General features: G+C 50.5%; 1 protein-coding gene and 1 long non-coding RNA gene across 14 annotated transcripts in view; both read right to left on the bottom strand.

The window, feature by feature from the left end:
- Nucleotides 1-26,235, bottom strand: part of LOC142418522 (uncharacterized) — a 57,726-nt gene that overhangs the window by 8,340 nt on the left and 23,151 nt on the right. For 3 of the 13 annotated variants that reach the window (XR_012778319.1, XM_075520471.1, XM_075520481.1), the window contains exons 3-6: nt 22,502-22,592; nt 19,870-19,991; nt 17,720-17,818; nt 17,173-17,343 (exon numbers count right to left, since the gene is read on the bottom strand). Coding sequence is in view for 9 of the 13 variants with exons in the window: in XM_075520471.1 (XP_075376586.1) it covers nt 19,975-19,991; nt 22,502-22,592 (108 nt within the window). In the remaining 4 variants the exon portion in view is untranslated. Of the gene's footprint in view, nt 1-8,638; nt 8,767-9,984; nt 10,065-12,341; nt 12,452-17,172; nt 17,344-17,684; nt 17,819-19,869; nt 19,992-22,501; nt 22,593-23,953; nt 24,107-26,235 lie in introns of those variants that run through there. The other 10 variants (XM_075520473.1, XR_012778318.1, XR_012778320.1 and 7 more) reach the window with 10 other exon arrangements.
- Nucleotides 14,327-15,848, bottom strand: LOC142418523 (uncharacterized). Its single transcript, XR_012778321.1, has 3 exons — nt 15,757-15,848; nt 14,783-14,984; nt 14,327-14,642 (listed from the first exon to the last, which is right to left on the bottom strand). It is a non-coding gene; the product is annotated as an uncharacterized LOC142418523 (long non-coding RNA).

The raw sequence follows: 26,235 nt of genomic DNA, 5'->3' as shown, positions 1-26,235 counted from the left end.
CTCTGGATTCTAAGTAGATCCCCTGCATTTTACTATTGGTCTTAGATACACTGAATGCAGAAGAGATTCACAGGCTGCACAACCATCCAGCTCCCAGCAAGACTACACCCCTCCCAACCGCACCGAGACGCGTCACTCGGTGGCACATTCTGTCCTCACACCAGCACAACTCACAAGCATTTCTAGCAGGCTGCACATATTTGTTCAATATTGTCTTGGAACCCGCTTCCACTAGGATGATACGCTCCACTGTAAAGGCTGACATCCAGGCCGACTGGAGCAGGCAGCTGACACAGTGATTTCACTGCCGCTAGGATTTTAGAAAGCAGAGGAGCTAAGTACTGGATCCTGGAGAGACGGCTCCATCTTTTGGGTGTCAGCAATTCCTCTTCTCTCCCCTGCCAGCTTTTAATGTTTCTGGTGCTTGACTGGTGCCTTAAGGCAAAGCTGTTCAGACCACTGCTCAGGATGAGCAGGGCTTAATTCAACAGACTGTTCCAGATACCGGCAGGTAATGCCACCGAAAAGGAGGCAGAAGATACTGCTTTCGTTTTCCCTCCCCTTGCTTCTAGATTTCATCCCTCCACCTTCACTCTTACATCATAGTTTCACACTGCTCTGTGACTAATTTCATAATCATCTGCCTGCTTACTTATAGAACATCACGTGTTGGGTGCTGTGGACTTGGACAAAACATGGATAGCGAGGAAACGCTTCGCTTGACACACTGCACAAGACCAGGAGCAACCTGAAAAGCAGTACCGTGTCTTAACCGAGAGCATGCAATGAGCACGGCAAGTTAGCCAAGGGCTGAGGTGCGAGCGCTTCCACAGCTCTAGTGCAGTCTTACACGCTTGTGCGAGTGCACCTTTTTTAGAAGGTGCTCTGGATGCTGGAGTTGAGCAAGTGGAAATAGATATGTTACACCTATAGCTACAGACAGGTACAATGTTCCCACATCAGCATCTAGGCAATGCCCGGGATCTATCGAAGCTGTACTCCTGTGTACCACAATCCCGATTGTCTCCACTCAAGCGCTCCCAGAGACGTCAAGCAGCTTCCGTGATCTGCAGACAGAGCAGGAAGAAACACTAGCAAGCCGTTACAGGGGTATACTCAGCTTGTCAGGAACCGGGACGCACAATTGATTTTTTGAAAGCGCTGCCGGCAAGCTTTGACATATACCAGCCCTGACAAGCTTCTAGAGCAGCCTTTAGTGCTCCTTTAAAGTTCTCCTTCAGCTAGATGAAATTAAAATGGGTATCGCTTCTAATAAGAGAAAATGGCCGTTATTTCTGGAAAGTTACAAAGCTGAAATTAAATTTAAAAAAATCACTCTCATCAGAAAGTTGTTAGTCCATCATTTGAAGGATCAGAGAAACTTTGCTTACAAACGGCAGGAAAATAATTCTATTTAATGCCTGCGTAACAGGAACATATTGAAAATTCTACCGATTTCTTGTTTGATTTGGAACTGTTCAGATAACTAGATCCCTCTCCGACAGACTATATTTTAGTATAATGAAATACCACTTAAGAAATTAACTTGAGTATTTAGGACATGATACAACCTGTAGTTATGCAGCAAAGCAAAGCCTACCTTGCACACAGCAAGTAAGTTCCACCAATTTATTTTCATCCTGTGCAATTGTTTTTCCTTTTTAGTTTGCTTTAGTGAAATATTTAGGAGTCTTCCTAACTATTCCTCTGGGCACAAGGGTGCATAGGGAAAGACTAATCTCTCACTCTTGCACCAAAGCTGGTTATGCAGGGGCTCGACCAAATGTCTGCTACAAAACTGATGAGCACATGGAATCCAGGGCTACTCAGTTCATCTTCATCCATTTGCTCATGGAAAGCTTCAGATGGTCACATGCTCATTCCCAAGTAAAACTGGAATGTTTCTGACATCCTGAAAGCATTCCACAGAATGGAAAGCGGAGGAGGGAAGATGTCATAAAGGTGCATGGGAGGAGGCATGGTGTTTATCTTCCATGAGCAGGTAACACCAAAGGGACAACGGGGCCACAGGACACAACGTTGACCCATCTGTTGCAGCCATGTTCTTAGATTTCCAAGGCGAAAAGGGTTTGAGCAAGCATGCTCCCTGTCCATTGAAAAGCCATGAAAAAGGGAAACAATATTACAAGCAACTGGAAGCAAGCAGCAGAATAAGGATGATGGAATCTCAGAAGCCCTGGAAACCTAGTAGTGCATGAGGACGTCAAGTGAAATAAACATCTCAAAGTGCGTGCGACACCGACCGATGCAACGTGCGGCATCCCAGACCCTGACTGGATTCTCTGGTCTAGTCAGCAGGCTCCAAGTCCTGGATTAAACCTGATTTGCCTGGATGAAATAACCAGAGGGAAAAAAGGCTCAGAGGTGGAAGTTAACTCCAGAACTGTAAGACCAGGGGAGCACCGTGCCAAGACACCTGGCACCAGCTACACCCCAGCCTGGGTGCCACACTGCCGAAACTGCACAGGCCACGTCTGCTGCGTGGACCTGGCCAGGCTGCGTGAGCCCAGGTCCTTAGTGGCTTCCTATCCCAGCACAGAACCTGAGCATCTCCAGGGTGCTGCTCCCCTCTGCGCTCTGCCATCCTAACCAGACAGGCACCCACCTTTGAGCAGCCAGGTTAAATAACCACAACAGTGCCCCCTGACACCGATGCCAAATGCTTACCACCACCACATACTCCACCACAGCTGGCTGCAACTGGAGGAGCCTCCCTTTCCCCTCCCACTCTCCAAAGAGACCAATCTCAGTTCAGCATCCCCAGCTGTAGGAACATAGCACTGGACTGTGAAACAAAACCTCAACAAGAGACCCGACTTCTCAGTACATTGGCACTTCCCCTCCCTGCCACTTGGGTCTCTTCCCTTTCCTCAACTGCTCTTCTCGGGGCTACATTTCAGTTTTCTGTTCAGGGTGGATATCCAGTGGTCGAGCCAGTGATGGCAGCTGAACAAGGGTAGTGCTGTGGTCTAACAAAGATATACAGCCAGCAGTCACCATTGTCCGCTGTACCCGTCCGTCACAGACCAGAGATGCTCCCCAGGTTACATGTCAGAACAAGGAAAGAGAGATCTCATCAGGGATGTAGGGTCTTACTTTCTCACACATTGGCCTAGCGGTAGGAAATCCAAACTCTGCTGTGCAGCAAGGATCTATTTTCCTTTTTGTTGCCCCTCCTTGCGGCTCATCTTCTCCCCGCCTCAAGCCTCAGGGACCTGCTGCTCCTGGCTGTTTAGAGGAAAGGGGGAGCTGTGCGCCCAACAGACTGTGGGTTGCTTCCGCAAATGCAGATCTGCCCAGAGCCAGAGAGGAGGCTGTTTCAGCTTGGGACTCGATCTGCAGAGCAAGTGACACACCCCAGGCAACGTCAGCTACAGAGATGCTTCGTATTGCAGAGCGGCTTCAGTCAGTCCTGCCTGGTGCAGCTAAGTGCTTTTTACTCCTCCGTCTGACAGCCAGGAGTTGGCAGCAGGCAGCGTTTCCAGCCAGTGTGCGTGACCCTCCTGGACCGCCTCCATCTGCCTGCAGTCCCCTACCTCCTCCTCCTCTTCTCAGATACATTTTATGTTTTCCAGTACAGGCTTCATTCTTGCTAAGTAAGAAAGGAGAGAGGGGATATTTGCCCTTCCTGCAGTGTTACCACATCTATCACGTCCTTGGCGGCCGCTGGCACCTCTAGGCTCCGATACCATCCGTTGCTCGGGAAATCTCACTGCTCCAGGCAAACTGCGGCACATCTAGCAAATGACCCAACAAGGAGGAGGAACAAGGAGGTTGCTCTGCTCTACAGGCAACACACGGGCATATACTTTGCCCATTAAAAAGGAGGCAGGTGGGGGGAATGCAGATACCACAGTCAGAAAGAAAAACCAAAGACAGATTATGGTAATATTCCTAATCCCAGCAAAACACTCAGGAAGACTGCATCAACAGAGAGAGCACTGCTTGAGTGCTGTGACTAAAATCCATTAAATCCCCAATCACCGTGTCAATTACTCACTGCTTCTGCAGGAGAGCTACTCCCAAGGAAGCTTTGTCTGTGGCACTTACACGATCGACCTCCTTAAGAAATCATTTTAGAGCCACGGACCCAGAATGAGAGCTCCCCTGACCCTTCCGACACAATACTGGCATGTTCTCCTGTAAAGGAATCGCTGCGTTACAGAGTTCAAACAACCTGAACCGTTGTCTTGGTCTGCACGCCTCTGCCACACGTGCTTCTAGCAGTTCTGGATAATCCCATTACAGTATTTTCAGACCTTTAAAAGCATATGTGTTGTTTGGGTGTTTATGAAATCAGAACGAACGTGACCAGATAGGTGCAGAAGAGACAGCGAAGCAGGAATACCAAAGGAATTCCCCAAGAACTGACTATTTCCACAGGACTGGCTGTGATTCTTCATTCCCATCCCTCAGAGTTTCCTTTGGTGAACTCTCAGGCTTTGTTTTCCTGCATCTGACTGTTGTCTTCTCAGGCCTCTGCAAGCAAACTCAATCTTTCAGAAATGAAGCTGTATTATGACCGTGGTTATGAGAAGCTAACTACCAAGTCACATCCAGAGGCAATAAGGACTGCTGCTTTATCAGAGGACAACTGCCTTAGCACTGTGACAACTAATCAGGATGCATCTCATCTGCAGCTGTTATCATTGTCCAATACCTTGCTTAAAGAAGGAGTCTGAGGAGCCCGAGAAAAGGGCCATAGAAAATGCCCTGCACGACTGCATATGAAACCATCTCAGCAAAACCGCCCTCTTCCCTGCTAAAGAAATCATTGGTTCCCATTCCAATCCTTGTCATCAAGCCAGACTCTTGTGGGAATGCTTGCGCACTCTCTTCGAGAGGAGCAAGCTGGAAAGCACGTTCCCACTGACTGCCGAGAGCTCTTCACTCATTTTGCTTCCCACAACGTAGACTTCCTCACTGTTCAGATATCCCCTTCCTTCAGACCTTCTCCTTACCCTCAGAAGCAGCATAACAGTGCCAGCACCATGCAGGTCTACCTGCGGGGAGATGCTCCCCACACCTGATGATACAGCAACCTGCAGAAAAAGATACATGTAGATTTTCATCAGAGCTGGCATGAACTTGTTGCTTTTCTTGGTTTCGCTTTGTTTTTCAGCCGCTCTCTGTTCAGCAAATGCAGGGCAATTCAGTAGTGCTGTTAGCACTACTGTGCTTTGAAAAGCAGCACAGGGCGCTACGCATCTCATAAATCCATGTTGCAAGCGTCCGACAAAAGCAGCAATTTCTACCTTGAGAAGCCAGATCTGTGCTCCGAAATGTGTCTGGCTCGTTGCTCGCTACAAGTTCTGTAGTAATTTTCTGTAACCTTTCTCCCCATGTTTCAGATATACAGCATCAACACAACAACGCCCAAGTACCAGGAGAAGTTTGCTGGATTTTCCAGCCACAGCCTTTTTCTAGGTTTAACTTTGTTCTTTCATTTAACATAAAACATCACAGCAGATCCTCCTGTGAGACTGAACATTAAACCCAAACTGATTTCAGTTCGTGCTACCTAGATTACGTGCCACAGCGAACAAAAATCCACCCTGAGAAATACTATTAGCAACACAAGACAGATCAGAGTTAGTGGACAGGGATGAAGCTGCAGTATCAGCTGTGCATAGCCCACTGCTGAGGCAAATGGTCCTCTCCCAGTATCCTTCCACATCAGCCTCTGGTCCCCCACTGCTGAAGTCCACGGGAGAGCTTTGCCCTTAACTTCAGTAAGCAGGGAAACAACTCGGGCTCTGCTGGACAGCGGGAAAGGCCGAGACCGCTTTCCATATACCACAGGGAAGAGAAGATTGGCTGAAGATGTCTCACAGCTGCACACAAAACCTTTGCTTCACTGGAAGCTCATTGCAAATCTGCTGTTTAAGTGCACCCGTTGCAATGCTTTTTAGTTGAGAGGACTTCGGGAATATCCTCGCACCTGACCCTCATATATAGCCACATATAAGGCGGTTCAGCTTGGGTTTAAGGCCCCCTTGGGAAATGCCACAGATGTATGGAAAACCTGTGTTACCACTGGCACTTTGGGAGCTGCAATAACACCAAGGAAAACCTTCCATTCATTAGCAAAGCCGTCAAGAAGGTATCAGCAAAACCGAGGGCCTAAAATCTTCCTAGGGCCGTAATAAAAATACTAAGCTAAGTCTATTTCCTAGATCTATATATTATAAAAATTTTGAGGGGGCAGCAGCATAATTCCACGAGGCGGGGGAAGCAGGGGAACCTCAAACACGAGCTATTTTGTGTTGGAACAATCCTGGAGTTGAACAACTCATTTCTGCGCAAGGTTCACGAGCCCATTTTAACACCACCCTACGTCTCCAACTTATACCTTTTTAATACTCCAGGCTCCAGTATAGAAGAGTAATGCAGGCCGAGTACATAACAGAATCAATGAAAGCTACCAAAAGGGAAGGTCAATGGGTAAACACTTCCGAGATAAACCCAAAAGGTTCAAACAGGTCACCATTCACCTGCACGTACAAGGAAACCAAGCCTCTGTTTTGGCTGGACTCAACAGCCCAACAGGAACGATAGAGCTGAAAATCCCCTTCTGGTGGGTTGGACACCACGTTTTGCAAGCATCTGGTATGTAAAGCAAATCACCAGGCTACAGATGAATTCCTCTCTGTGCACAGCAGGGACTACGCTATTCTCAAATATTAAGTATCATCCAAAGTAGCAACAGGCAAAAGCATGAAAACCTCTAAGCCAGACAAATTGATAACCCACCCGAGGGAGGCCTCTCAAAGGACCTCTTCGAGAAACCTCCCTCTCTCCCAGCACTACCTTTTAGCAGAAATTTATTTCAACAACTTTCTGAGGGCAGAAACATGTGGACACGTGAAGAAAAGCATCTCTGCATCCGAAAACGCAACCATCGCACTTGCCCTCCCTGCACAGCTTGGCAGAACGGCTCCGCTGGAGCAAGAGTAGGGTGCTTGACCAAAGATGGTAAGGATGCCCCAAAACCAGGGCAATGAAAATAGATGGAACTGATACAACTTGAGACAAATGAAAACGTGGCTGTCTTCTCAAGAAACAAGCTTCTTCACCATTTCTTCACTGGTTTACTAGAGAATGCGAAAACCCCACAGAAATAAAACACCCACAATGAACAACTCCCCCCCAGACACCTGTGTGGACAGTCCATGGACTAAGGATGCACCTTCCTTTTTGTGTCTGACTCCCTCCCTGCCCTTCAAGACTCACAACTAATTTGAACGCCCTCTGACCAAAGCAGCTGGATCAGAATCACTCATGGACTACGCAGCACTTCAACTCGAGAACGAAGAAGCCAGAAGGACATTGGGAATTTACCCAACTCCAAGGACCCGCTGCAGGGCAGGGTCTGTTACACCACACCATTCTGACACAAGTCTTATCCCATGTGTCCTTCTCTGTTGAGACAAAGGGGAGAGAAATACTGAAAGAGGAGGTCTTGCAACATCCAAAACTCGCCTTTTTGAGACCGGGCGTCACACACTTCTCTCAGTTCCCTCAAAGACAACGGTAATGCACTAGGTCAAGACGTATTGATAGTAACGTGGAGAAAGGTTCCCAATAAGCTTTTTGAAGCTGCAAACACAGTCCTGATCCATGTGTTCCTGTTAGGCCTTTAGACTGTAGGAAACAGTCAGGCACCACTGCGGTATAAATACAAGAAAGAGGGATGAAATGCCAAGGCCTTCTTACAAGCCCAAGTCTCCACCTGGGAAGAGTCCCCAGCACAGGCACAGCAGAAGAGCAGCCTCAGCATCTCTTTGAGAGCTGGAGTAAGGAGAGGCACTAGTAGCGTGTGGCTGGGGCGTAACCTCACACAGACTTCATACGGACACTGTCACGCCCTCTCCAACAGGCACTTTGCTTCATCCTAACTCAGCATTACTCCAGCACAAATCCCACGCTCCAACCTCCCGCGTGCCCAGCTCAGGCCACGGGCATCACCGGTTCACACCTCTGCACGGTCACTGTGCTGGCACGGTCCCAGCAACAGGTTGCCCCTGCCCAGAGCAGCGCACAACAGCCGTCGAGAGACAGGGAGTATATTCTTCACTTTGCTAGAACAATAAAGTAAAGTGAAATACTTGCTCAAGTGATTATGATTTATGTTAGGTACTATCCATCTTACTACCAATTGCATCATTTTAATTCACTTATACTGAAGAAATTGTGTAATATACAAGATAATTTCATTTAAGTCTTCATTTAAGCACATACCTCCTAAGCATCACTCTAATGCTTCTTCATCAAGAACATACAGTATCTCCAAACAAGTCTAGCCAATTACTACAACAAAACAGTTCTCAAATACAACCAAATCCTGACTTCCATCAGGCCACTAGCCCATCGGTCCGCTTGTGTAGAGCTGTCAGTGAGCCTACTCACACAAGTACTCTGAGGGGGGAAGTCAACACCCCACCGATGCAAGGAGGTGTCTGCCAGGGACCAGACTGTCTTTATAAGAAGCCAGGTGCCTTGCTTCAAGAACTTAATTTCTGAAGCAAAATCCAATGACAACCCCTCAGATGGTGCCCAAGAAGTCATCACCTCAGTGATCCTCCTGTTGGCTACTATTTTTATTTGATAAACAGACCTTTACCCTCAGGTCTAACAAGTTGAGAAGCTATCAGCAGTGATTCATGGTTTCAAGGCAAGGGGCCCTCCCAGCCAGGCTGGCTCTTGCTAGCATTCCTTTGGCAGCAGTACTGTAGATGCTTTCAACTAGGTGAAAAACAGAGAGAGCAAAGCTTTAACCCAAACAAAACCCCTCCTGAACGTATTTCCCCCACCCCCTGTCATTAAAATAGTTGAGACAGCTGCAGTCTACCACAGGTGGTAGTCCATGCAGTCAGTTACACTGCCTATGGGTGGCTTGAGACAAGGTCTCTGAACAATTACTTTTCTCACTGCAGCTTTGACCTATCAGCACTTTTTGTCACTCCAACAACTCCTTGTCAAATCCTCATGTGCAGGTACAATATCAACACCTTGGGGAGAGCACAGGGCCTGTAGAAGGTACAGTTGGGAACGTATTGTAGAAGTGACAGGGGAATAGCAAGAGAGACAAAGACAAGGCAAAACTAACCCCAGCTCAAGAAAAACAATAGAATATCCTCCATTGAGGATATCTCCTGTGTTCAAAAACTCTCAGCCCCCTCTCATCAGTGGAGTCCTTGCCCTCAGCCAAAGGGCACACAAAGAAAAACCCTACCAAAGTCTTTGTTGACTGGGAACCAGAGAACACCACCACTTGATACACAAGCTGTTAGGCACCAGCTCAGGAGCAGCTGTTTAGCTCACCAATGAGCCCTCCAAAGAGAGAGCGCTGCAGCCAGCCTCCTCTTCCCCACCACCCCACCCCATCACTGCCAGGCCCACCTAAACCATTAACTGGAGGAGCCACAGCTGGGCACCAAGCCGGAGAAAGGTTGGGCAAGAGCCCTGTCTCCAGCTCTAGACTTCACAGAAGGATGGTCCTGCCCTCAGGAGCTGGCAGAATTCAACTGCAGAGAGGGCAGGGAGGGGGAAGCGGGGAAGGTTTGCTCAGGAGCTGGAGACAAACCTTTGCTGTCAGTGGTCCTAACTATCACATACCAAACAGAGGGGGGAAGTACTCAAAATTAGCATCCTGCACAAAACAAGCAGCTTAGTGGAGGGGTTTTTGTTTGATTGGTTGGGGTTTTTTGGGGGTAGGAATCAAGTTGCCCAGGACTTATGCTTTGCTGATGTGTGCGTTAGCTAGAGCCTCCTCTGGGGTGTAATCACAGTCAACTTCACAATTCACTTGTCAAACTTGCAAAAACGCTTCCTTTTATATGGAGGAGTAAACAGGTCAATATTCTGCCAAATTTTGCCCTCCCCTGCCCTCACTGCTGACAATACCTACACACAGTACCAGGTAAGGCTCAAGAGGTACATGTCCAAGTTGAACTGACTTACCGCAAGTTAAGCAGAAAAATCAGCAAAAGCATCAGAGACTGGGACATTCTCTTGCTTCCAAGACAGGACAGATCATCCCTCTAGGAAAAGGGAGACAGGCAAGTGCTACTGAAACAATTAACTAATTAGCAAGCTAGTTCAGCAAATACCATCACTGTTTTGTGCACAGAGAAAAAAAGACATGTTTTTTAATAGTTAAAATATCATAGAATCACAGAATGGTTTGGGTTGGAAGGCACCTTAAAGATCAACTAGTTCCAACCCCCCTGCCATGGGCAGAGACACCTTCCACCAGACCAGGTTGCTCAAAGCCCCATCCAACCTGACCTTGAACACTTCCAGGGATGGGGCATCCGCAACTTCTCTGGGCAACCTGTTCCAGTGCCTCACCACCCTCATAGTTAAGAACGTCTTCCTTACATCTAATCTAAATCTACCCTCTTTCAGTTTAAAGCCATTACCCCTTGTCCTGTCACTACGTGCCCTTGTAAAGAGCCCCTCTCCAGCTTGCTTGTAGAGCCGCTGCAGGTACTGGAAGGCTGCTATAAGGTCTCCCCGGAGCCTTCTCTTCTCCAGGCTGAACAACCCCAACTCTCTCAGCCTGTCTTCATAGAAGAGGTGCTCCAGCCCTCTGATCATCTTCGTGGCCCTCCTCTGAACTCGCTCCAACAGGCCCATGTCCTTCTTAAGTTGGGGGCCCCAGAGCTGGACACAGTACTTCAGGTGGGGTCTCCCGAGAGCGGAGCAGAGGGGGAGAATCACCTCCCTCGACTGCTGGTCACGTTTTTTTTTTATGCGGCCCAGGAGACGGTGGGCTTTCTGGGCTGCGAGCACATGTTGCTGGGTCATGTTGAGCTTCTCATCAACCAACACCCCCAAGCCCTTCTCTGAAGGGAGTGAGACATGGACTCCGGTGCTGATAGTAGGGGGGACCTTTATTTACCTGACAGCACTCTTTTTTATACTCATCCCGACCGGTCCACGCGAAGCACGCGCAATGCACGCGCTTATTCTAACCATCTAATTGGCTCTATAACTTTTATCACACAATATTTCATTGGCTTATAGTTATCTTGTTGTTCCTTCTTCTGCATTCTTTTGCTTCTTCTTCTGCGTTTCTTGTTTTCCTTTTTTCCTCTGGGCCCCTCGCACATGATCTCAGTTCAGAGATGTGTTTATTAAATCAAGGTCATTGGTGTACTGGCCTCCTACACTTCTCCTCAGGGCTGCTCTCAATCCATTCTCCACCCAGCCTGTATTTGTGCTTGGGATTGCCCCATATCAATGGAAGCTACTGGCTGGTTACAGCCGTGAGCTTCATACAGCCTCACATACTTACGGGTTTATCAGAATTAGTAGTTTCGGGTTCTTTCATCTCCTCCAAACACTTGGGAAAGCCATTTTTCACCAAAGTCTTTGGCAATTTTCTCCTAAGAATAAAAGCAACCACTGGCAATGACCAACAAGTAATCCAAGATTTGAGCAAGATTAAGCCAGCCATTTTCTGGCTACACAGAGCAAATTCTGGAGCTGGGCTGCACTTGGTTCTTTCTGTCCACAAGCAATGTTGCACACTTTTGCTAACACATACTTGTCACAAATAACGCAGTCTCCTGACCAAAGGCCCCGAGCGCTCTCACACCTATAACATTAAGAAAACTAGCCAAAGACCACAGACTCGCCGATTTAGGTTTCAACTCCACCGACCGCAGAAAAAGGAATAAACCATCCTCTCCTCTATGTCATCACACCAATACAGCAAGGAAAAAAAAAAACATACCCTCACGCCCACCCCAAATCAAATCAAGAAGCACTCATGCTTTTAGGCTCTAGGATTGCCATAAGCAATGGCATAAGAAAAACCAGAACGGGGGGGGGGGCCAGGGAGCAGCAGAAAAAGGTCAGAGAGAGTCAGAGATGAACAGGAAGGAGGACAGGGACCGTGAGATACAGAATGAAACAAACCAGTGACAGTGAGCAAGACAAAGGGATAGAGACAGAAAGAGAAGGAAAGAGAGAGCTAGGAAGGCAGGGACACAGCGGCACATACGGGAGCAGAGAGGAAGAGAACACCAGGGAACAGGCCAGAGCAATTGTGGGGAAAAGAGAGAGAGATGCAAATCACAACAAAGGGATGGAAAAGGAAAAAACAGCAATGGGTGCAGGACAGAGACAAGGGGATGGGGAAAAAAAAAAAGAGGGAAAGGGAGCAGGACGCAAGAATAGAGAGAAGAGGAGACATACAGGGAAGCACAAAAAAAATTTGTTGCAGCGTGGAAAAAAGAAGGGGCCAGGGGAGAGGCAGGGGTACAGGGGAAACAAGAGGGGAAACAGGGCCCCAAGGGCCCAGGACTCACCACAGCTCTCGCTCTCAGCGCTGCAGGAAGAATTTGCCTGTTCAGACACTTCTTTCTCCTTCCCTCCTCCCTTCCTCTTCTGTAACTCTGGTTGCTTGGCTGTCCTCCACCTAAGAAAATACACGAGTGTCTTACAGCTCTTATAAGACGAGACTTCCTAGACACGTAGCCTCGCTCGCTCGTGCACTACATGGCCATAACGCGCTTTGGGTTAAGTATACAGACCCTGCGGTGCACGCTGGTGGCCTGGCCTGCTGCAGACTATGAGGAGGGATCCTTTCCCACCCGGAGAGGCAGGCTCTCTCTTGCCTGCAGCAGGAGGCAGCTGCTGGCTGGCCGGCATTCGATTTCTTCTTCTTTACCCGTCTCTGGCCTCTGCAGCTTCAGCCGCAGCAGCTCCTGTCCACAGCCAGCAAGCACTCCGCCCGTCCCTTTTCGCCCCCATGCCGCGAGGAGAGCGAGGTCAGGCAGAGACAACCCACGCAAGCCTGAGGCGGGTACCATCACCGGCAGCCCCAGGGGAGGAAGGGACAACCGCGGCCTCAGCGCAGCCTCTGGGTGAGGGAAAGAAGCAGCAGCAGCCACCGTTATTACCACAGACCGCCCCTGGCTGAAGCCTCCCCTTCTGCAGGGGCTTCTGGAGATGCCGCCCCTTTCCCGCACGGCTGCTAACGGCACCCACATTAAGGGACAGTCCAGCGCATTCGAGGGCCAGCTCGCTGCCTTCCCAACAGGGCTTGGGGACGGCCTGGGGCTACGGGAAAGGCTTCAGGGGAGGTGCTGGAAGCTTGGAAGCTGGTGGAAGCTTGGAAGCTGCCCATCCTGCCACGCCCAGGCAGCCAGGAGACAGCCCTGCACCCACTGAAGGGGCTCGCTCGCCTCACCGGTGGCCCCACCCCTCATCCGCCGCCGGAGCCTGCAACCAGAGCACCGCCATGCTGCTCCCGGGCACAGCGCATGCACCGCCATCGAGAGCATGCCGGAGGGTCCATGGCCCCGTACAGCGGCGACCACAGTATAGTGCACAAGCGCAGCACTAGCGTGGCAGTCCCAACTATTAATTTAATTTTTGTCACACTGTTACCCCACAAGTGTGAGGTCGGTTACCCGGTGTGCGGGACGCCAATATACACACAGGGCAGAAGTATTATTATTTCATGTCTGCGCAGAGATGGGTGCTAGGCGGTAGCTCCACAAAGCTAGCACAAAGTTCGCTCATACAAGTACAGTATTTATACAGTCTAGCTATGCATATACATAAGTAATTACACAAAGCAGATTTCTATTGGTCTACATTTCTCTTATTTCAACTTAAAGCTACAGTGCTACTTTAACATGCTGCACACGCTCAGAGGTGAGGGCTCTCTGCTTGGACCGGGGTCTCCAGCTCAAGGGGTGTGACTTTTAGTATTATAAGGAGGATAGTTTGCGTGAGGGTGCTTCTTATCACACTCCTAATTGTTTCAGATGGTTCCCAAAACATTTTAATTAGCTTACCTATTTCTTCAGGATGTGCTTCTCTCCCAAGGACAGTAATTCTTGTTTCGACATTCCACTTTCCAGCCTCAATCCTCCTTATCATCTTTACATTAGCCCTGGCCTTCCACCAGCTCCTGGTGGATGACACTGTCAGACTACAACACGACCGTTCTTTTATGCCAGTCAGTGGGTTCAGAATTAGGAACAGAAAGAACAGGACAAGCTAAACACCCACACAAGCCTCATACCCCTAAGAAATGATTAAAAACCCCCAAACGACCCCCATTTAAGATTGCATTGGCTTAGGGACTGCCTCCTTCAAGCGCCAGAGTGGACCGGTGGAATCAGTCACACAATTCAGCTGCCTACCAGGAGACAGCCCTTGTCCTCGCAAGGCAAATTCTTCAAAACATCGTGCTATTTTCCGATTTTATCAACTACAGCGGGCTTGCCCTACCAGCACGAGTTGAGGACATTTTCCTGTAGGTCCCTTTGACACTACTACATTAAGTTTTGAGCAGGTACAAGCAACCAAGCGCGAGATAGAAAGTAAGCTAAGATACCGGCTGCCGTACAAAATTTGTTCAAGATTGTGCCTGCGGGAATGGCACAAAGCCCACGATGACTGAACAAGTATGTCGGAGGCCCTACGGCAAACCGTGCCGATGTTTCGTGAAGCTCTTTTCCTGTCAAGAAAAGGACCTTTTATGCAGTATCTCTACTGGAATTCAGGCTGCTTCCTACTCATTCTGGCAAGTTAGCTTTCACAGAAACCCTGAGAACTTCAACCACCAAGCAACATTTGTAATTCTTGCTCTCTACCTACGGGGAATTTCAGCGAATCAGAACACCACTTAAAGCAAAATTCTGGGTCTGTTTCACGCAAATCAAATAGCTAAGCCGTGGACAGGGGCCTGTAGAAAGACAATGACTTTAAAAGATAAAGATAGTAGAGTACTCACTTTTCTGAAGTTTCTTCCAGTCGTTCCATCGATTTAGCAGCCCAACCCAGCCGTCAAAATTCTGGTGCAACAGAGAGAGCAGTCGCACGTCCACGCCATTCTCCCCTAGCCACACAGCCTTCCGCTTTGCCCATTCCTGCCAACAGCCAGAGCATCGGCGCCGTAGCACCTTGGGAATAACGCACCTCCCACAGCTACACACCTTTAGAAAAGAACCGAGCAGCGTGTCAACAAACATTGCAATGGTTGCGGTAAGGGCTCAAACAGGGGTGCCTATGTTATCACTCTGAGATTCAACAACCACTAAAAATGTCATTTTGCTCCAGTATTACAGGAGTGCCTTGACTAGCATAAAAAAAAAAATTTTGTTGGAAATTCATTGTTTGAAGCATGACTTCCAAATGCAAATTTTAAGTAATTCTCGTGAGTCTTTAACTGAGCAGAATTCAGGATCTGACTAAAACAATGGTGGAATGGAGGACTAGAAGCCCAAAACTAACTCACCATCCTGGCAACTATTGGAGACTTTTGGTGACTGCAGGGGAACAGAGGTTGGGAAGCTTTGCCAGTCTGGCTATAGAAAGCTAAGGCCCTGCAAACACGGTACGTTTAACAAAAAGAAAAAAGAAAGGGGGAGGGGGACACAACACACGACATTGTTTTGTAGTTCCTCTGCTTTCTACACAGAACCAAAGCAGTTTTAGTGCACTAATGAATGTTCACACTTCTACACGGTATTCTTACAAACATCAGTCACTGCTAATAAGCAATGGATGTAGCAGGTACAGAGAAACCTCCTGTACAGCAAATGCTTTAAGCTTTTCTACGTTCAAGACTTTACTTCCCAGGTCCCTGCAAAGACCCTTACTCTGCCCTGCCCCACCCACCCAGTTCTATTTGGAATGATTTCTGAAAAACACAAATATTCCACAGCAAAGAAGCAACTGACATCCAGACCCAGAGCTCTCCCTTACAGGACAATGCCAAAGCCAAGCCCAGAATTTTTACTTGCTGATGACTGCCAGCGTGTGAGAGCAGAGCTGGATGCCAGGACTCCACTCCAGGATTACAGCTCCGCTTGTGCGCGCACACGCATGCGCGGTGCCGAGCTGCAGTTCCAGCTTCCGACCCGCCCAACGACCAAATGTCGGTACCTCAGGTGGGGAGCCACGCATGCGCGGTAGCACATTTCCAAGTGCTGGATGCTGCCGCTCTGTGGCTCAAAGTCGATTTTCAACACCTTCTTCACAGACAACCCTGTGAGGCTGCAGGACAAGGTCAGACCGTCATCAGAACCTACGCTTACGGATCCACCACAACGGCTGCAGCCCTCGCGCTGCTGCTGCACGTCTCGCTTGCTCGGTCCAGAAAGCTGAAAGGGAAGTGTAAAACTTTAGAGAGTAACATGGGAAATAAAGAACAAATCTCAGTAATTCACTCTACACTAAAAAGGTGGGCGTATGTTTATACACATCCAACAACAATACTTACACGATAAAAGCATTTGAGTTTCCTTTTGCATTCATTTAACTTGCACAGCTGGGATACCATTAAATCATCTATCTCCAAAATGAACGGTTATAATGGGACTGGGGAGGGGGGGGTATGTAACTAGGAGGGACATCTGGCCAGCTGCGCTGCCCAAGAGAGACGCTACTGAAGCTCCAGGGAAACGCTCCATGGAACGAGAGGTAGAAATAAAGTACTGCAAAGCACTCCGTCAAAATACTGGGGAAAACCCCATAACATTCAGTTGCCTCTCTCTCGAAACAAGGAGAACAAATACCCAACTGCTGAAATACACCTCATAAATTGTATGCCACAGCTATTGGGCAGTTACAGTTTAAACAGTGCCAGTCACTTTGTAAATGACACAATTTTAGCTTCTGTTTAAAGTTTCAGTTATGATAGAAAAGTCAGTGAGATAAGAGATCCCCCAGATGGTTTCATTGGGCGGGAGGGGACAGACGGACACGCAGATATCAAATCCCCAGTACTGCAATACATCAGGCTACCAAAAGGGACTGGCAGATTTGCTAATGCTTTTGGCTGTACTGAAGCATGCAGAGGAATGCCTTTTTATCATATCTCGGCTGTTACAACTGAGAGCCAAAGACCAGCGATGCCATCAACTTTTGGAAGACGTGCTGCGTTTCGGTCCTTGGAAGGAAATTGAACTTTTTTTTTTTTTTTTTTAAGAAGAGAGTGACAAGTCTTGTTGCTGATGACTTCTACTGGCACGTACAGACGCTCCGATGGGAAGTTCATCAAACACAACTTCTTTGAATGAGAAGGATTTCCAGTCGGGAAAATCGCTTTCCAACTGAAGCCAAAAATTACACACTGTAGCTTCAGGAAAAAGGACCCTATTGAAGCAGTAACTCACCAAAACCACATCAGGACTCACTGGTGGTAGTTGCAAGGCTGCTAATGCTTCTTGGGAAAGCCTGGAAAACACACGGAAGCGACGCCCATTTGTCCCGTTTTGTCCACATCTCTTCTTTGACCTTGACAGCTTTTAGTACAGATGCTAGGATCGCAGTAAGGTTTTTCAAGTACTGCTAGAAGATATTTCAAAAACTTACTGACTGAAAAAGCAGAAAGCTTTTACCATGAAAACAAAGGCTCTTTCTTCTGAACAGCTGAACTCTTCCCAACAGTTTCTTTCCTCTTGTAGTACAAAATTATTTTCACAGTATCATTTAATCATAAGCGCACAGAAACAGAAGATTACGCTTTCAGGAAGAGAAAAGAAACGAAGGGAAGTCAGCTTTGCATAGGCATGCTCCAGAACACGCCTTATTCTATTTGTAGTATTTGTGTTGAAATACTTCATAGAAAAACTATAGAAGGAGAGTTGGCACATTCTTCATGTTACCTTCAAAGTCCACGCTACGAGTACCTTAGGAAAAACGCAGGCACACATCATAGGCATACCGTGTACTTGCAGACCACTACGGAGCTTTTCCATCCGTCTTGTACTTTCCTGGCAGAAGAAAGGGCGAACACGGCAAAATGGTGGCAGCTGACATTCTGCTGAGAGAGGAAAAAAAACCTTTAGCATAAAGCCGGGTAGGAATCTAAAGCTTCCTTTTTTTGTGAAGGTTGGTGAAGACTACAACTGAGTGGAGGAAAAAGTGTTTTGCTTCATCTTTGCTACGGTTGATGATACAGGCCGCTAGAGCTTTTGCACTTTTTAAGACAACCATGCCTTTTTTTGACTCACGGGCAGCTTTGGTTTCACTAGAACCCCTTTCATAGATACACGCAGGTGACGCACACGCATACCTATGTACATTTTCCGAAGCCTATATACAGTCAAGACTTCCTCACCCCAGACATCCCAAGTTGAGCATTTTTGTGAAAGAGCACAGCAACCCATCTGTCCTTGTGAACTGCCTCCTTGCAAAAAAGGAATGATTTTTTGCCGGCCGTTTCTCCAAACGGTCAAGTCCTTCTCAAACTGCAGTTGTGCCACCAAGCCTGCTTAGGGTCCCTCCCAGCTTTTGACTGTCCTGACATTTCACAGCCACGTGCTCTAGTCCGTCTTCCAACAGCAAAAAGATGGCACGCCCTCAGACCCAGAGCACAGCCCTCCGGATGGCCACACACCCCTTGCCGTTTCGATGAGGAGGCACTGAGCATCCCTGCGAGCACAGCTGCATGCGCAACATCAGTTCCACCTACGCTGATTTCAGTGGATGTAGTTTCTGAAGCTTTACACTGAAAACCTTATCTTGACACTTGCCACAGTAGAAGGGATCCGTAACTAGAACCCCACAAAAACCTAGAAACACCACTTGCAATCCCACAGCAGCGACAGCTTCAGAACTATTTAGACCAGGAACAAGGGAGAAAAATAAAACCGCTTCATCGTGCGCACGGGAAAGCAGCGGAGAAAAGGGTCAGCATTCATAGCCCTCACAGAAAACCGGCATTCTCCTTCCCTTCCTAAAGCCCTCTGTTGGGTCTAAATACCGCAGCGCTACTTTGGCAGTATCGAGAGCAGAGAACAACAGCCCTGCCGCTGGACATTTACATAGCAGCATGCATAAACAGATGGACATGTTTTGCCACGTACGACCCTGAACTTCCTGAAAATTCACGTTTACCAAAAATAGCTTCTTGGAACATACTGCCCAACAACGTTTGGCAATAAAACTTCAACGTGTTTGACCCACGCAAATTGTTTAGTAACTTGCTATTTGCTTCCTGTTGTTGTTCTTCCTTCGGAAATTCCACTTGCAGCCAAGTTATTCACTACTGCTTCAAGCATTTACCTTCCTGGGATTACCAGCTGTTGTGGTTTAGCCCCAGCTGGGAACTAAGCACCACGCTGCCACTCGCTCACTCCCCCCACAATAGGATGGGGGAGAGAATTGGAAGAGCAAAAGTAAGAAAACTCAAGGGTTGAGATAAAGACAGTTTAATAGGTAAAGCAAAAGCCGCGCACGCAAGCAAAGCAAAGTAAGGAATTCATTCACCACTTCCCATGGGCAGGCAGGTGTTCAGCCATCTCCAGGAAAGCAGGGCTCCATCACGCGTAACAGTTACTTGGGAAGACAAACGCCATCACTCCAAATGCCCTCCCTCCTTCCTTCTTCTTCCCCAGCTTTATATACTGAGCATGACGTCATGTGGTATGGAATAGCCCTTTGGTCAGTTTGGATCAACTATCCTAGCTGTGTCCCCTCCCAGCTTCTTCTGTGCCTGGCAGAGCATGGGAAGCTGAAAAGTCCTTGACCAGTGCAGCAACAACTAAAACATCATTGTATTGTCAACACTGTTTTCAGCACAAATCCAAAACATAGTCCCATACCAGCCACTATAAAGAAAATTAACCCTATCTCAGCTGAAACCAGGACACCAGCACATCGACACAGGCAAGTAACTTAACTGCTCCTCTACAATTGTCCAAATTACAATTACAGCCATGAAAGAGGAGTGAAAGAGAAGAAAAGGAGAGCTCAGGCAGCAAGAGAGCTCTGCAGGCTGCCACCACTCAGCATTGCACTCTTCTTTTTAAAACACACACACACACGCCCCCCACAAAAAAAAAACAGACCAAAAACCCCATGACCTTGTACCTTTTTTCTTTCAGAGCTCATCCCTGTCTCAGCACACTGTCTTGTCAAAGCGTGAAGTGCAGACGATCTGTAGCCCAATGACATTTACGTGTGATGAATACATGTTCAGAAGGAGTCCAGAGCTGTAAGATGGGTGTCGTTTTTGTGGTTTTAATAATCATCACTCAAGCGTATTGACTGACACATTTGGGAGGAAACTAATTGTTGTGGTTTAGCCCCAGTCGGCAATTAAGTACCACCCAGCAGCTCGCTCACCCTCCCCCCCCGGTGGGATGGGGGAAAAAACCCAAGGAGCAAAAGTCAGAAATCTCAAGGGCTGAGATAAGAAGAGTTTAATCACTGGAACAAAATAATAAGAAGAATTAATTCTCATGAGAAGGAAAACAACAAGAGTGCAAGAGAGGAACAAAACCCAGGAAAAAACAAGCGATACAACCCCTCACCAACCACTGACCAATGCCCAGCCAGTCCCCCAGCAGCAATCCCTATCCCCCAGCCAACTCCCCCCAGTTTCTATACTGAGCATGATGCCAGATGGGATGGAATAGCCCTTGGGCCAGTTTCCATCAACTCTTTTGAGTGTGTCCCCTCCCAGTTTCTCGTGTGCCCGGCAGAGCAGGGGAAGCTCAAAAGTCCTTGACCAGTGTAAGCATTTCTTAGCAACAACTAAAACATCAGCATGTTATCAACATTATTCTCATCCTAAAATCCAAAACACAGCACTATACCAGATACTAGGAAGAAAATTAACTCTATCCCAGACAAAACCAGGACACTAATTCACTTTTAAATGTAGCATCTCCTTGGGGGAAAAAAAAATGTGTTAGAGACAGAAAAAAAAAAAAGATGACTCAGGGCTCCCAACCACCACGGACCAGTGGGGAGATTAACGAAAGTGAAGACAAAGAGCAGCAACACTGTCATTCTGATCATGAACTTCAGAGACTCTCCGAGTCTACACCTCAAGCCTAGGAATGACTAGTCCTTTTTTGGAAGGACAAACTTTTTTTTTTTGTACGTAAAAGTCCTAGACTGAAGGCTCCACGGAACAGAATGTGGATTGATGCACAGCACAGCTTGCCATCAACACTCGAATGAAAAAAAAATTGAATAAAAATCAAATTGAAATGTCAGTTTCCATCACATTTCATTCATTAAATTTCTACTGGCATCTAGGTGTGCAAAAATTAACTCTACTGACACCATAGATTACTAAAAATGTAGTTGTGCATATAAAAATAGAAGGCTCTTTCCAACTTGCCCATAAAATTAGTCTGAACAAACAGAGAAACACTTAACCCTGAAGAAGGTAACAGGCAGCTCTTCATTTACCCTAGATGAAAGTTCATTCTTTTACCCGAAAGGAAAACATTCGTAACTGCCAAGGGACCAATTCAGGAACGAGGCACGCTCTGTTAACTGCAAGTTTTCATCAGCTTTTCTGCACTGGCAGCAGATTTGCCTTTTCTCTGGGTTTCATGTGGAGCATCTGTAGCCTCCCTGAACTTGCAAAGGTTTCTCCTCGCTCCCCCAGCCCCATACGCGCCATTACCTGAGCAGCAAGCGGGATCCACCACACAGGATTTTCTTCACGTGACACAGAAGGTGACACTGGGAAAAGAGGCGGCAAAAAATGATCCTGTTTGTCACACCCAGCCAACGGGGAAAACACAGGGGAGGGTTCTGCCAGAGGGACCCTGCAGGGCCAGGCCGTGCACCCCGGGAGCTCCAACCGACCAGCTCCTCTCCCCTTTGCCAGGTACCAGGGAGACACTGGTGCCTCGTGCACCCACCTCGCCCATGCCCCCTCGCAGCGGGGCTGCCCTAGGAACGGGACCGGGAGACACCCTCCATGCAGGGAGAGGTGCCGGGTGTGGATTTAATCCGAGGGAAGAGGCCAGGCTCCCTGCTGCCAGAAGGACCGCTCGCCTCCCTGCTGCTCAGAGCCGCTTGCTGGGGACAGCCCTGCTGGGAGCGCAGTCCAGCCGACGGATGCTCCAGCGAACAGACACTCCAGCTCACGGCAGCTCCTGCTCATTACAGCCACAGGTAACCTTGCCCCTGTCTAACGCACACTCCAGACAGCGGACACCCCATCTCCTTCCAGCTCCTCCTTGCCACAGTTCCGGCTAACTGAAGCTCCAGCTCTGCACCGAAGCTCCGCTTCATTTCAGCTCCTTCTCCTTATCAGCTCCAGCTATTTGCAACAGTCTGGGCTTCAGACAAGGTCGGAAAGCAGTAGCTGTCAGAACTTGAATATTACTGTTAAACATCACAGCTGTACGCTGTGGAAATACCGATTAATTAGTTTGTATGATTAAGTACTTAAGAACTATTCTCAGCAGCATACAAAGAAGAGCTGGGCTCCATGAGGGCGTGCAGGGTCTGAAAAGCACCCTTCCCCCCCAGAGACCACCTCAGACCTTGAGTCTGGCCCGGGGCATGCCGGCCTCCCAAACTTTGGGGTCCGACGCGACCAGACCCCCACCTCCAGGGAAGGTCTGTGCACCCTGCCCACCCTCCGCTTTCCCCCACAGCCCCCAATGCCCTCCCACCCCCCTGCCCAAACAGCCAAACTGGCTTCTGCTTTGGGCCCCCAAACCAGCTCCCATTTCTGAGCCCACAAACCCACCTGCTGAGCCTGTTCTCAAGACCCAAAAATGCAGCACTTCACCTCTGCTCCTCAGCCCAAAAACATACCACTTGGTCCCCTCTGGCAGGTCCTGAAAACACACGACTCCAGCTGTTTCTGAGCCCCAAAATCAGCCACATGAGCCTCTTTTCAAGTCCCGGGAACACAAGACCTGCTCTCCATTTTCAGGCCCCAAACCAGCTCACCCTCTCTGCTTTCTGACCCCTTTGCAGTCCCCATGCATGATGCTGCGGGGTGGGGGGAGCAGAGCCACCCCACAGCCCTGCACCCCCAGGGCCACACATGCACTTTTGGGGAGCACTTGGGCACTGTGGAGGGCCCGGCCCCACACCTCTGTGGGACCGCAGCAGCACAGGCAGGGCATCGCTTTAGTACGGCTGCTTCTGGCTTGCTTTCTCCGGCACCGATTTGGGGTGCCGGGCCCACACTCCAAACCCCCCAGCACCGAAGCTCCCCCCACAGGGAGCCGGGCCCAGCCACCTCCAGGAACCCCCACTGGCCACAGCCATTCCCCGCCACTCCGGCCACTGGCACCCGCCCGGCGCTGCAGGAGTCCCCCGGGCCGCCGCTGCCCGACCTGCGCCGGGAGCGGCAGAGGCTGCCCAGCCCCAACAAACAGCACCCGAGAGCCGCATGGGGCTGCCCCTACTCCCCACGCTCGCACACGGGCTAAACCCCAAAACCCCCCGACAAACCCCAGGACAGCGCTCGACCCGGGGCTGCTTTTTCCCCCGCCAGTCCCAAGAGAACAGAGCCTGCACCCGCCCCTATTTAATACCAGGATGGGGAGCAGGACAGAGGACTGGAAAGAGAAAAGTAAGACAAGGGAGAAGACTGAGGTGCCTCCAGAGAATGAAAGGCCAAAAGAAAAGGTCAGAGAGGTAGAGAAATCAAAAACAAGAGGGACGAGGAGCCCTGCAGAGAGATTGAGCAAGAAAATTCGGGGTTAGTGAGCAGGACAGAGGGATAAAGAGATGGGGGAAAAGGAGAGGAGGAAGAACAGAGGGACATGACAGCAACGGGGCGCAGGACATACAGAGAGAGAAAAATGACAGGGAGCAGGACAAAGGGATTGGGAAATAAAGAAAGGGTCAGATTTGTACAAAGAGACCAAGAAGGAAAAAGAAGAAAAAAGCCATGGGCTAGAGGACAGAGGCAGAGGAAGAGAAAAAAGGGCCAGGGAGCAGGACAGAGAAGGAGAGAAAGGAAAAAACGGAGACAGGACAGAGGGTCAGTGAGAGGAAGCAAGGGGCCAGGAGCAGGACAGAGGTGGAGAAAGCAGCGTTGGGGCAGAAGGATAGAAAGAGAAAAAAGACACACAGGAAGAAGGATGGGGGACGATAGAGAGAGGGGAAAAAGGAGAAGGAGCAGGACACAGATTGTCAGACAGGGACAGGGAGCAAGACCACGCTCCGGGTTATGCATACAGACCCTGCGGTGCACGCTGGCGGCCTGGCCTGCTGCGGACTACGAGGAGGGATCCTTCCTCACCCGGAGAGGCAGGCTCTCTCTTGCCTGCAGCAGGAGGCAGTTGCTGGCTGGCCTTCGATTTCTTCTTCTTTACCCATCTCTGGCCTCTCCAGCTTCAGCCACGGAGCTCCTGTCCACAGCCAGCAAGCGCTCTCCCCGTCCCTTTTCACCCCCATGCCGCGAGGAGAGCGAAGCCAGGCACAAACAACCCATGCAAGCCTGAGGCGGGTGCCATCATCAGCAGCCCCAGGGGAGGAAGGGACAACTGTGTCCTCAGCGCAGCCTCTGGGAGGGGGAAAGAAGCAGCAGCCACCGTTATTACCACAGATCGCCCCTGGCTGAAGCCTCCCCTTCCGCAGGGGCTCCTGGAGACACGCAGAAGGCCAGCTTGCCACTGGCACGACAGGGCTTGGGGGCGACTTGGGGCTACGCGACAGGCTTCAGGGGAGAGGCTGGAGCTGGGGGCAGCTGCGCGGAGGGGGGCGGGGGGGGCAAGCGGGGCCAGGGGAGGCTCAGGGGGAGCTCTGGAAGTGGGGAGGTGCCCGGCGTCTGCGCCTGGTGGGGTGTCCGCCTTCTTCCCCTCTTCCCTTCTCTCAGCTCTTGGGCAACTCCCTGGGGCTGCCCTGACCCAGCTCGCCTCCAGCACACCAGCAGCCTGCCGCAGCAGGCAGTTGGAAGCTTTCTGACCTGCGGCCAGAAGACACTCCCGTGCACGCCAAAGGGGCTCACTCGCCTTACCGGTGCCCCAGGACACCCGCCACCGCCAGCACCCGCGCCCAGCGCGCTGCCACGCAGCTCCCAGGCACCGCACATGCGCCGGCCGCCGACGGCGCACCAGAGGGGCCAGGGGCGGCGCCCAAACGCCGGGCGACAACACCGCGCTGCGGCCGTGCCGCGACACCAGCAGCAGCGAGCATCCGGTGGGCAGCGCGGGCCAAGGGGCGGCACCGGCGCTGCAGTCCCACGCTTTGCGCGCCGAGCGCCCGCCAGCAGCGCGCACGTGCGGCTGCGGCATTTCCTTACCGGGAGGCAGCAACGAGCGCAGCGGCAGCGCTTCGCAGGCACCGCAGCATCTCCTTGCCGTTACCGGCAGACGGCAGCAGTGTTGAGCACCGCAGCACCCTGCTGCACATGCGCGGTGCCGGACCTGCAGTACTGCGCTTCCTCCGCCAGAGGGCAGCAGCGAGCACGGGCACGCGCCCCACCGCACCATGTGCCCAAGGCCGTTCCCTGCCGGCAGACGGCTGCCAGCCCCGGCAGGTACCTGGAGGCCAGCATGGAGCGAGTACGCGCCCCGGCGTGCTGCACAGACCAGCGGGGCTCTCTGGAAGCTCCCTGCCAAAAGACTACATCTCCCAGCATGCCCTCGACCAACATGCCCGACCACAAGCTGGTTACCCCAGGACTACAGCTCCCAGCATGCTCCAGGCTGCTGCCTTCTGTGGGGTTTAACCCTATGGGGACACCGTCCCATACACCCTCCTCCCCTCACCAGCACCCACGGGACCCTGCTGTGCCTGCGGAGGCCGGCTCGCAGGGCCGCCATTCCCAGCACCACCACCGGCTCCGCTTCGGGTCCGATGCTTCCCCAGCTGCCCCGCACCCCTCCAGCGCTGCCCACGCCTCCGCACGACCTGGAAGTGCTCCACCACCCACCCCACTCCCCACCCCCGCCCACCAAGGGGGAGCTTTGTGTCGGGACTTTGGTCAGGACCACCCTTTTGCAGGGCCCCGACCCGACCCAGGTGCTTCCCCAGCACTACCCCTACCCCCCGGTGAGCCCCAGCGCTCAGGCAGCCCTGCATGTCCATGTGCAGCCTCCCCGCTGCCCCGGTGCATCAGCTTTCCCCCATCCCCTCGGCTTCTGGGCCACCCACGACCCCGGCGCCACACCCTCCGCTCCTTGGCCCTAGTGCGGGTCTTCCTGGACCCGGTCGCTGTTGCCCCAGCCCCACCTCCCCCTTTGGGTCACCTTCCCTGGGATGTTCCCAGTCGCAGGGGACCCCCCCCGGCCCCATTCACCTGTTCTGTGCTTGCAGCCTCAGTCCTGGTCCCAGCATGTATTGCTCAGCACTGGCTGTGTTGTCCTGGACCTACCCTGATGGGGTGATGTGAACACCGCACTCATGGCAGTAGCCCAGCTCAGCAGCCCACAGCTGCAGCCTGGAGGACACAGGCACCATAGCCATCGCCCTGCTGGCCACTCCAGATGCTTGTCAGCCCCAGGACCTGGGCCCAGAGCT

The sequence above is a fragment of the Mycteria americana genome, chromosome 18 (genome assembly GCF_035582795.1).
Source record: "Mycteria americana isolate JAX WOST 10 ecotype Jacksonville Zoo and Gardens chromosome 18, USCA_MyAme_1.0, whole genome shotgun sequence".
In the NCBI taxonomy this organism is placed as follows: Eukaryota; Metazoa; Chordata; class Aves; order Ciconiiformes; family Ciconiidae; genus Mycteria; species Mycteria americana.
The sequence above is the reverse complement of the archived record's forward strand: the minus strand, read 5'-3'. Positions and strand labels throughout refer to the sequence as shown.